Below are 12,294 nucleotides of genomic sequence, written 5' to 3'. Positions count from 1 at the left end.
GTTAAATGTTTAAATTGACAGCTATTACAAATCAGCTGTCAGAAGCTGCATGACGAGCAGTTTATTTTGAGCCAATCAAAACTCAATATTCTCTTAGTCTCTGTCCTAACCTCACGTTATACACCAGTTGGCACCAACATGCCAAAAAAAAAAGGCTAAAACGGAACATGAAGAGCTACCGCCATTCCATGGAAGAAAAACTATGTTTCAAATTGTTGAGGAGTTGTATAAAACTGAACTAAAAAGAGAGAACTGGATATTAACACTCACTTATCAATACAAACGTGTTGTGAAGGGATCTGTTTTTATAAAGTTTTCCACTTTGTAGTTATGGTGTATTGTGTATAGATTGATGAGGGGGAAAAAACAATTGAATCCTTTTTAGAATAAGGAAGCAACATAACAAAATGTGGAAAAAGTAAAGGTGTCTGAATACTTTCCGAATGCACTGTATAGGCTACTGTGGGTGGGGTAGGCTAAATAATTATTACCGAATAGGCCTAATTTAAAAAATTGTGATACAGGAAATAAAAAATGCTAGGCAGAGCAGTACCAGAGTGGAAGAGAAGGCAAACACAATTCTTTAAATCTGCTCATATTAAACTCTGCTCCTTGCTCCACACTCACCAACTTACATTCTCTGGCATTCAAAAGCAACCCTGCTTTATATATTATTTTTACCACCTTTTTCCTCCCCAATTTTTATCTTGTTACATCGCTGCAACTCCCCAACGGACTCAGGAGGTGAAGGTCGCACCAATGTGTCGGACGAAACACCATTCACCTGATGACTGAGCCTCCAGTATTTATGCTGCAGTAGTTTATGTGTCGGGGGGCTAGGGTCAGTTTGTTATATCTGGAGTACTTCTCCTGTCCTATTCTGTGTCCTGTGTGAATCTAAGTGTGCGTTCTCTAATTCTCTCCTTCTCTCTTTCTTTCTCTCTCTCGGAGGACCTGAGCCCTAGGACCATGCCCCAGGACTACCTGACATGATGACTCCTTGCTGTCCCCAGTCCACCTGGCCATGCTGCTGCTCCAGTTTCAACTGTTCTGCCTTATTATTATTCGACCATGCTGGTCATTTATGAACATTTGAACATCTTGGCCATGTTCTGTTATAATCTCCACCCGGCACAGCCAGAAGAGGACTGGCCACCCCACATAGCCTGGTTCCTCTCTAGGTTTCTTCCTAGGTTTTGGCCTTTCTAGGGAGTTTTTCCTAGCCACCGTGCTTCTACACCTGCATTGCTTGCTGTTTGGGGTTTTAGGCTGAGTTTCTGTACAGCACTTTGAGATATCAGCCGATGTACGAAGGGCTATATAAATACATTTGATTTGATTTGATTTGAGGTCAGCCTGCAGGCGCCCGGCCCACCACAAGGAGCTGCTAGAGCGCGATGAGTCAAGTAAAGCCTCCCCGGCCAAACCCTCTCCTAAACCGGATGATGCTGGGCCAATTGTGAGCCGCCCTATGGGACTCCCGATCACGGCCTGTTGTGATACAACCCGGGATCGAATTCTGGTCTGTAGTGATGCCTCTAACACCTCAATGGAGTGCCTTAGACCTGCTGATCCACTCGGGAAGCCCCTATCTCAAAAGATCTTTCAATGAATAATCATATTGATGATGGAGTCAGTGAATGAATGACTGCAGCAACCATGACACGGTCTGACAAGCTGCATAACAAATGAGTCCTTTTGAATGACTTAATACATTTAGCCAAAAAAAGTAGCTGTTTTAAAGCGAATTCCCTGCAATTCTACACATTTTGCCATTGCTTATGACGTGTTCATATATTATCGGTGTGGCCCCCTTCCAAAAAAAAAGAATCATCCAGTAATCTGGCCTCAAATGTGATAGCACAACAAGACTGAATGACAATCTTGAAAGTTTGTTTTTCCTTACAACCATCATCTGAAGGTAAGTCTTGCTGAATGAATGTTCAACACAGCCAATGCAAGCTTGTTTTGGCCATCACAACCATCAAAAGGGGACGGGAAATGCTTTGATATTGTCTGTGGCTGTCACAGAGGCCTTGAGTGGTTAGTCTATTAGAGAGTGTTTTTGAAGTGCTATCAAAATATTTACTTGCCGACTACAACTTAATCAAGTGACTTCTCTCGCCTGAAGACATTTTAAAAATGCAATCAATAATTCAACGACAACTTACAGTTTCTGAAGACTCTGGTACTTATAGAATATGTCACCGTTCAAAATCCGAAGTCGGTTCCTTTGCAGGGACCTATGGGATGTGATTAGTTCATAAGGTCGACCAGATAAATAAACAACAACAAACACAACATTGTGCCACCAAACAATACTGTGTGAATTTAAAAAAAGTAAAAACCTTTTAATTTTAATTACTAGGTTCTCGGCTCATTGTCTGTTTGAGGTTGGAACTAATCACATTTCTATGTGACCACATTGTGTGTATTCGGGAAAATCTTCCAATTACATTTGAAATAGAATTGGTGATGGAACATATCATTATTCCAAACAGAAGGAGCATATTTCTTTATATTGTGACAGAGAATGCATAATTTTGCCATTTTAGTCATTATCTAAGCTCATTCCACCTCGATTACCACGGTGGCCATGTTACCTGAGGTTACGGAGATAAGCTTTGAATTGGTGAAGAAAGTAATTTAATTGAAATTTAGCGATGCGGAGCGTGCCGCAGCAGTCTACAGGACCTCAATGAAACCTCCATCGAGACACTCATTAGCTAAGTGCGAGAGGCACACTTTGTTTAAGTCGTTTTTCTCTTCCAATTCATAGGAGAAACAGGAAAAAGTGCATCTGCACACTTCCAGTCAGATGCAAATGTATGTATTCGAAATGTGTGCGGCAACTCACATCATGGTGACGTTAACGGACACGGCTGGGACATGGTGAAACTGGGCACCGTCACAGTCCAGCTCCAGATCTCTGCACTGACACAGCTCTGGAACTGCCACCAGCACTGGATGAGGAAGAGACGGAGGGAAGGAAGATATCAATGACTGACGCAGATCCACGTAAGAGCTGGACAACTAAAAAAAATAGCAATCAAAATAAATGTCAACAAAGTCTTTGGACAACACTGTTGTTGTAGAACTAGCTTTACTTAAGATTACACGGAGACATAGGAGAGTGTCAGGGGCCAACCTCAATCACTGCATATGTACAGTAGCGCCACACGTGACGGATGTGACTGCTTTGCAGTTTTGCTTTCTTCCCTGTCTCGGCACAATGTCCTTGCAAAGGCTCCAGGTACCATCTGCTTCGCAAACACGTTACCGCCCGCTTGACAGCGTCTTTGCCCGTTACGACACCGAAAGTTACCATTTCGTTAGCACGAGTGGAGACATTTCAAGATGTGAAATGAGGTTACTGCACAATCTCAACACTGTTACACACGGCCACAGAGGATTTAATTGAAGCAGCAATCTATTGAATTGGGGCCTCATGCCAGAGGAAAAGACAATTATTATTTTCAAATTCAATAAGTCCAGGTTCCGACAGGAAATGTGTAAAAGGATAATAGCATTCAGTTAAGTGGGCATCAGAAATAATTCCTTTATGCTGTATCTGAGGGGATTTATAATCAGGCATAAAGGAAATGATAAGACTCCATGGAAATACTAAAATATCCATGGTATTCAAAGTTCTGGTGTGTTGATTTCCATTTTCCTTGCAAGTTAATTGATCATCGAGTACACTCATTGGGTCCTGACTAAAGGGGAAGAATGGATATCAGCAATCTGGTTTTGAATATTGATGTTCTGATGGGGACATATTTGAGGACAAATTTTGAATCGTGCTGATATTCAAAGAATGAAATATATGAAGAAAGAATAATCTTCTGTACATCTGACATCTAATGCAATGCATGTGTAATGACTAAATTGAATCCAAGATTTGTATTTGACCTAAAGTGTGAAATCCTATACTCGTCATTCAATTCAAAAGTGTTTTTGAAAGATGGGTCATTTGCGATTTGAATATCCTTGTCAGTGACCTCTGTTGTACTAAGAATAAAGTTACTAATGAATTGAAAACATCTGATTCTGCCAAGTAAAATTGAGAAAACATTGGATATAATCAAAGAATTATATGCACAAACTTGGAAGAAAAGAAACCTGTTTATTCGATAAGGAATTGCTTGTTATTTGATACCATGTCAGTCGTGGTTTAATATGAAGTTGGTATTTTAGAAACTCCAAATAGGGAAAGTTGCAACTCAATATTAGGAAGGTGTTCCCAATGTGTGGTATACTCAGTGTATACCAACAATGGACTAATGAAACAAATACCAAATTATTGTTTTGGGGCAGAGTTTTCCTTTAATGCCTCGGGGGAGGCAGCACAAATGGACTGTTCGAAACCACTCAATTTCCATCTGGTCTGTTTAATATAGATCCACAAACTTAAAACATAGCTGCGAGCAGCAATGAACAGGCTGACCGAAGGACACAAGATCAGTTGGATAACAAAGCAAACACTCTGTTCCTATGTAATACTCTTCCTTTATGTGCAATCAGTGTTGAGTGGATATAATTGAGCATATTAGCGTATATGCATCTACTGCAGGGGTATTCAACCGGGGGTCCGCATATTTTCCCCGCAATGTTTTTATGAATATTGCTAAATTACATACCCACAGTCGAAGAGAATCTTCTTTCTAATAATGTCAATTTTAATTGTCAACTCCTAATATTGAGCCAAATATACTCACTGTAGTAGCTGACATACAGTGCATTGTCATGGCTGTGTCCTTAGGGCCAGTTGTATCCAATTGGTAGTTAGTCTTGTCTCATTGCTGCAACTCCCATACGGACTCAGGAGAGGCGAAGGTCGAGAGCCGTGCGTCCTCCGAAACCCAACCAAGCCGCACTGCTTCTTGACACAATGCCCACTTAACCCGGAAGCCAGCCGCACCAATGTGTTTGAGGAAACACCGTACACCTGGCAACCGTGTCAGCCCGGCACAGGTGTCGCTAGTGCGCGATAGGACAAGGATATCCCTGCCTGCCAAACCCTCCTCTCACCTGGACGATCCTGGGCTAATTGTGCGCCACCCCATGGGTCTCCCGGTCACGACTGGCTGCGACAGAGCCTGGACTTGAACCCAGAATCTCTAGTGGCACAGCTAGCACTGCGATGCAGGGCCTTAGACCACTGCGCCACTTGGAAGGCCTGAAGTTGAACCTTCGCCCCAGTCTGAGGTCGTGAGCGCTCTGGAGGAGGTTTTCATCAAGAATCTCTCTGTACTTTGCTCCGTTCATCTTTCCCTCAATCCGGATTAGTCTCCCAGCCTCTGCCGCTGAAAAACATCCCCACAGCATGATGCTGCTCCCACCACCATGGTGCCAGTTTTCTTCGGTTATATCCTTCCTGTTTGGCCCTGTCCGGGGGTGTCCTCCAATGGGGCCACAGTGTCTCCTGACCCCTCCTGTCTCAGCCTCCAGTATTTATGCTGCAGTAGTTTATGTGTCGGGGGGCTAGGGTCAGTTTGTTATATCTGGAGTACTTCTCCTGTCCTATTCTGTGTCCTGTGTGAATCTAAGTGTGCGTTCTCTAATTCTCTCCTTCTCTCTTTCTTTCTCTCTCTCTCGGAGGACCTGAGCCCTAGGACCATGCCCCAGGACTACCTGACATGATGACTCCTTGCTGTCCCCAGTCCACCTGGCCGTGCTGCTGCTCCAGTTTCAACTTCCACCTGGCCGTGCTGCTGCTCCAGTTTCAACTGTTCTGCCTTATTATTATTCGACCATGCTGGTCATTTATGAACATTTGAACATCTTGGCCATGTTCTGTTATAATCTCCACCCGGCACAGCCAGAAGAGGACTGGCCACCCCACATAGCCTGGTTCCTCTCTAGGTTTCTTCCTAGGTTTTGGCCTTTCTAGGGAGTTTTTCCTAGCCACTGTGCTTCTACACCTGCATTGCTTGCTGTTTGGGGTTTTAGGCTGGGTTTCTGTACAGCACTTTGAGATATCAGCTGATGTACGAAGGGCTATATAAATACATTTGATTTGATTTGATTTGTAGATGTGATGCTTGGCATTCAGGCCAAAGAGTTCAATCTTGGTTTCATCACACCAAAGAATCTTGTTTCTCATGGTTTGAGAGCCCTTTACTGTAGGTGTCGTTTGGCAAACTCCAAGCGGGCTATCGTGTACCTTTTTACTGATGAGTGGCTTCCGTCTGGCCAGTCTACCATAAAGGCCTGATTGGTGGAGGGCTGCAGATATGGTTGTCCTTCTGGAAGGTTCTCCCATTTCCACAGAGGAACTGGAGCTCTGTCAGAGTGACCATCGGGTTCTTGGTCATCTCCCTGACCAAGACCCTTGTTCCCCAATTGCTCAGTTTGGCCGGGTGGTCAGCTCTAGGAAGAGTTTTAGTGGTTCCAAGCTTCTTCCATTTAAGAATGATGGAGTCCACTGTGTTCTTGTGGACCTTCAATGCTGCAGAATTTTCCCGGACAATTCCTTCAATCTCATGGCTTGGTTTTTGCTATGCCATACACCGTCAACTCTGGGACCTTATACGTATAAACAGGTGTGTGCCTTTCCAAATCATGTCCAATCAATTGAATTTACCACAGGTGGACTCCAATCAAGTTGTAGAAACATCTCAAGGACGAACAATTGAAACAGGATGCACCTGAGCTCAATTTCAAGTCTCATAGCGAAGGGTCTGAATACTTACATTTCCAGTCAAAAGTTTGGACACACCTACTCATTCAAGGGGTTTTCTTTATTTTTTATTGTAGAATAATAGTGAACACAAACTATGAAATAAGGAACCACACATGCAGAGATCATCCGTTCACCTACTCTGCATCTCACAAAGACAGCGGTTGGAACCATAAATGTCATGCACTGTCATGAGAAGGGCCATGAGAGAAGCCCTACAATATTACGTTTTTCGAATTACGTTTTTCGAAGTAGTGAGAATGCTCAGGAGCAGGCAATGTTGAAAACTAATCTTTAGATGTGTACTTTTCGTAAATGTAGTTTTGTAACTGAATAAAAAAAAACAGTCAACAAAAATATTGTTTGAAAAAGGTCAAGTATTTGCTATTGAGCCACAGGCAGGCGGGACGCGGCGTTCTACAGTGCCTTCAGAAAGTATTCAAACCTCTCGACTTTTTCCACATTTTGGTTTTCCAAAGCCTTGCAAAGAAGGGCACTTATTGGTAGATAAAAAAAAGCAGACATTGAATATCCCTTTGAGCATAGTGAAGTTTGCAATTACACTTCGGATGGTGTATCAATACACCCAGTCACTACAAAGATACAGGCGTCCTTCCTAACTCAGTTGCCGGAGAGGAAGGAAAACGCTCAGGGATTTCACCATGAGGCCACTGGTGACTTTAAAACAGTTTGAGTTTAATGTATGTGATAGGAGAGGATGGATCAACAACATTTTAGTTGCTCCACAATACTAACCTAAATTATTTAGTGAAAAGAAGGAAGCCTGTACAGAATAAAAATATTCCAAAACATACATCCTATTTGCATTATGGCATTAAGTAAAACTGAAAAAAAGCGGAATACAAAGCATTATGTTTGGGGCAAATCCAACACACGCCAAGTTCTACATCATATTTTCAAGCCTGGTGGTGGCTGCATCATGTTATGGGTATGCTTGTCATCAGCAAGGACTAGGGACTATTTTAGGATAAAAATGAAATGGACTAGAGCTAAGCACATGCAAAAACCTGGTTCAGTCTGCAGTGGAAGACAAATTTACCTTTCAGTACAAACAATAACTTAAAACAGAAGGCAAACTATACAGTTGCTTACCAAGACGACATTGAATGTTCCCCATTGGCCGAGTTAGTTTAGTCTTAAATTTGCTTGAAAATCTATGGCAAGACTTGAAAATGGTTGTCTAGAAATGATCAACAAACACCTTGACAGAGCTTGAGTAATTTGTTTTAAGTATAATGTGCAAATATTGTATAATCCAGGTGTGCTAACCTCTTAGAGCCAAACCCAGGAAGATTCACTGCCAAAGGTGATTCTAACATGTATTGACTCAGTGGTGTGAATACTTATGTAAATTAGATATTTATCCATTTAATTTGTATAGATTTGCAAAAATGTCTAAAAACATATTTTCACTTTATCATTATAGAGTATTATGTGTAGATGGGTGAGAGAAAAAACTATTTAATCCATTTTAAATTCAGGCTGTCAAAACTGTTATGTTTGTTCCTTATATAATGACAAACAGGGGCGTAGGTTTAACTGCTTTTAATGAACATATACTTCAGCTAGAAAAGTCCATGTTTAGCCATTCAAGGCATTCTTTAACCAACTCCCGCGCCCGCATAGCCTGCTGGGTAACGTAGTCTAAATGTTATTAACACATAACAACACAACAACAAAATGTAGAATAAGTCAAGGGGTATGAATACTTTCTGAAGGCACTGTATCTAATACCGACTGGGACTATATAAATGTGATACTCTTATTGTCCATTTGATTCCATGGTTGCCATGGTGCCTTTATGGCAGCCTAGGCTTATTCTGCCCTACAAAGGGAAAATGCAGCACTGCATCATTTTCTTTTAAGCAAAATCTGACTTCAAAGTCTTTTTCTGTCTAGGCAGACAGCAATTTCTGATACTTAATGATATATTCTTATCACCTGGCTTGTTCTACTGTCAGGAATATCACATTAATCAGATAGTATACCTGGCCATTAGAACAGATGAAATACTTTTAACCAAATTAGTAGTTACTGCGTTTTGCCTTTGTAGGGCAGTATTGCTCTGCTATTTTAGTTGCAATTTAGTGTTGTTTTTAAAATGTGATTTTTTTTCCTGAATAACCTTTTGTTTTTGAGTAGCTAATCAATTGGACTTTCCTGCCACCAACAAAGTATATATTTTTTGTTTTATTTTTAATACCTGCATTGAAGTGTCTCACCTACTATCTCCTGAGGACTACAAAGTACAGAAATGGGGGACACTCACTCGCATATTTTACTCAAGAGGATTAAACAAACCCTGAGTAAGTAGCAAAAAAAAAAGTGACTTTTTCAATTTCTATAGTACAGAAAAGCTCACAGGCCGGTACGAATTCCATTCATAAAACAGTCCACACAGAACTGTATGTCTCCCTTTCTCTATACAGCATAGATTCTGACTCTGCGGCCTGTTAAACAAGTACGTGTACCACCTCTATCTGAGGCCCCTTTAAGACTAGGCACTGTTGAATGTATAGTCTCTAACAAATAAGTCTCTACTAGTACAATAGTTTATCACTGACAATGACCTGGGACTAATATGTTTGACGGAAACATGGCACAGAAATGGTCATTTATACCTACTCAATGAAACTAAATATCTGGAAAAGGCTTGTGTCCATGGCTTGCTGTTGTCCACAGACTGTTTTGATCTGAAAATGTTGCCTGCCCCTGCTGTCTTTATTATTTGAGTACATGGCTTTTAGAATGAAGACTCCCAGTTCTCTCACTGTGATACTTATCTTTCGCCTCTCCAAAAAGGTCTCTTGTAACAGAGTTTTCTGAGCTGATCACCTCTGTGTCCTTCCCTCTCCAATGTTGTAATCCTAGGTGATTTCGTTCACATTGATTCAACAAAATGCTCCTCTGCTACTGACTTCCTGAACGTGTTTGACTGGGACAGCATGTCAATGTCCCCACACACAATCGTGGTTATGTTGGGGTTCGTTCCTTGTTCCTTGTCAATTATTGGCTCATTGGTGAAATTAGCATTCAGACAATATCTTTAATTAAATCAATCAATTAAATCAATCATCTTTATTACTGCAATTACAGACAGAAGTTGACAACAGGAACATAGCACGCATGTTTCCGAGTAAGTTCTGGAAAATAGTCAAGGGTCCAAGTTATTTTATTAATCCCAAAGCCCAGCCTTAGTGATGTCAATGCCTACATCATTACCTTCTACTCATGAGACCAATCCCATCCATACACACAAATACAAACAATAGTTTCAGTGTTATCTAAAGGCTCAGCAGTAAATGTCCACTCCCCAAGTTGATTTATAGTGGAATGTCTGACTAGTATCCTTTCTCTTTCACTTCCCTGCAGGGTTCTTTCGTTCACAGACACCCTGTATTGACTGCCATAATTCACACATTCCTCAGACCATTTCTTTATAAGAAGAAGAGACTAGAAAATAATTGTGGAACAATATTAAACCTTATAATGAAATATATATATATATATATATATATTGTTCATCTGTAGTCTAGGACCCTATAAATTTAAAGAGGGAGGGGTCTTATAACTCTCCCCCTTCTATTAATACAACATAAGCATAATCAATTATTATAATACATAAACATTTGGTACAGCCCCTACCATGGCCCCAAGGTGAACCCAACAGTTATACAACTAAACCTCATCACTGGAGAAGTCCTAGATGTACATGAGCTAGGTGTATCTGACCAAAGGGCCGTGACGATGTCTGTGAGTACTCCTTCACTTCAGCTTCGCCCCAAGCACAATATTAAATTCAGAAACATCAAGTCCCTTGACACATCCCTCTTCCAGGAGACTGTTCACTCTGCCCTACAGGCTGACTGACTGCCTTGACTCCACCCCTGATGAAATGGTCTACCTATATAATAGCACTCAAAACAACAGCCTTGCCCCTGAAAAAACATGTGAAGTATCCTTCCAACGGTCCTCCCCATGGTTCCCAGAGGAGCTGCGCAGCATGAAGACCCACGGCCTCAGTTTAGAGCGTCTGTTGAGAAGTGCTGCCCTAACTGTCCACCTACTGGCCTATAATGACCACCAAGCATGCTATTTCCTGTGTGGCTCAGTTGGTTGAGCATCGCGCTTGCAACGACAGGATTGTGGGTTTGATTCCCACAGGGGATCAGTATGAATATGTATGCACTCACTACTATAAGTTGCTCTGGATAAGGGTGTCTGCTAAATGAGAAAACATAATGTATTTCAAATCACTAAAAGAAGACTGCTCTGCCATTAAAGACTATGACCGAGGAAATCCCAGGACCTTGTTTTCTACCATCAGTCGCCTCCTCCACCCTACAGACGCCCTCCCAGAACAACTACCGAACAATGCAACCGATTTGCTAAGTTCTTCAAGGCTAAAATCAACGCAATTCAACAAAACATTGTATCCTCCAACCCCACACTGGCTCATAACCCACGGCTTCACTTGCACCTCAGTGCTTACAAGCTTTATCAGGCTCTCCCATCTGGCTTTACACTTATGTTCAGTACTGAGACAGCCCTGGTGAAGGTTGTAAATTAAATGCTCAATGCTGCAGATACAGGATCCTCCACCATCTTGATTATTCTGGACCTCGGTGCTTTTGACACAATAGATCACACCATTCTACTGCAGCGCATCAGAGAGCACACTGCCATTTGTGGGACTGCACTTAACTGGTTCACCTCCTACCTCTCTAACCGCAAGCAGTACATCACCCTAGGTGAGGAAAAATCAGAGGAGTCCACCTTAACCTGCAGTGTCCCACAAGGGGTCGGGGTTGGGACCTCTCCTCTTCCTGCTTTACTTGCTCCCACTTATCCAGATCTTCAGACAGCACAGTGTCTAATTCCACTGCTATGCAGACGACACACAGGTGTACGTTGAAACAAAGCCTGACACAACATCTGCTCAGTCAACATTGTCCAACTGTCTGGAAGAAGTAAAATATTGGATGCAGAACAGCTTCCTCCAACTCAGCAGCAGCACGACAGAGGCTGATAGGCACCCCCCAGCAGACCACCAACTCCTGCAGCATCCGCCTGTCATGGATGGCTGTAGGGCAGCCCCCAAAGTGACTCTTCTTATCAGCACTTATAAAAAAAAGGTGTTGTTTTCTTCTCAGGAATTCAGCCTGTATTGCCTCTCCAACCCCCAATCTGTCGCACCTCTGAGAAGCAGAGGCTATGTTGTCTTTTGATTGGAGGTTAACTTTACAGTAATGCTATTGGTCAACAAATCAGACGTTTGTATCCAAGCAACTCAGTTGTTATGAAGGGTCTTAGATTCATTGTCTCTTTCTCTTCTGTTCCTGACCTGCGCTGGTGAGATACCTACACTCTCTCCCTCTCCCATGAGCCATGGTTTCTTTCTCTTCCTCTCTCTGATCAAGCTTACAAAAATGCCATGTAAGGCTTGTCAATGCTTTGTAACTTAAGCTTCATGCTTTGTAACTTAAGCTTCATGCTTTGTAACTTAAGCTTCATGCTTTGTATGTGAATCCATACATTTTATAAAGTAATTCAATGCACCTGTAGTTAGAATTCCCTTCTCAGACATGTCT

At 41.9% G+C, this 12,294-nt stretch overlaps 1 protein-coding gene across 1 annotated transcript in view; it reads right to left on the bottom strand.

Moving 5' to 3' along the window:
- Positions 1 to 12,294, bottom strand: part of LOC139390777 (relaxin receptor 1-like) — a 119,054-nt gene that overhangs the window by 28,374 nt on the left and 78,386 nt on the right. The window contains exons 4-5 of the mRNA XM_071138140.1: positions 2,858 to 2,963; positions 2,172 to 2,243 (exon numbers count right to left, since the gene is read on the bottom strand). Coding sequence (XP_070994241.1) covers positions 2,172 to 2,243; positions 2,858 to 2,963 — 178 coding nt within the window. The remainder of the gene's footprint in view (positions 1 to 2,171; positions 2,244 to 2,857; positions 2,964 to 12,294) is intronic.

The sequence above is a fragment of the Oncorhynchus clarkii genome, chromosome 31 (genome assembly GCF_045791955.1).
Source record: "Oncorhynchus clarkii lewisi isolate Uvic-CL-2024 chromosome 31, UVic_Ocla_1.0, whole genome shotgun sequence".
Classification (NCBI taxonomy): domain Eukaryota; kingdom Metazoa; phylum Chordata; class Actinopteri; order Salmoniformes; family Salmonidae; genus Oncorhynchus; species Oncorhynchus clarkii.
This window is presented reverse-complemented; position numbering and strand designations above follow the sequence as displayed.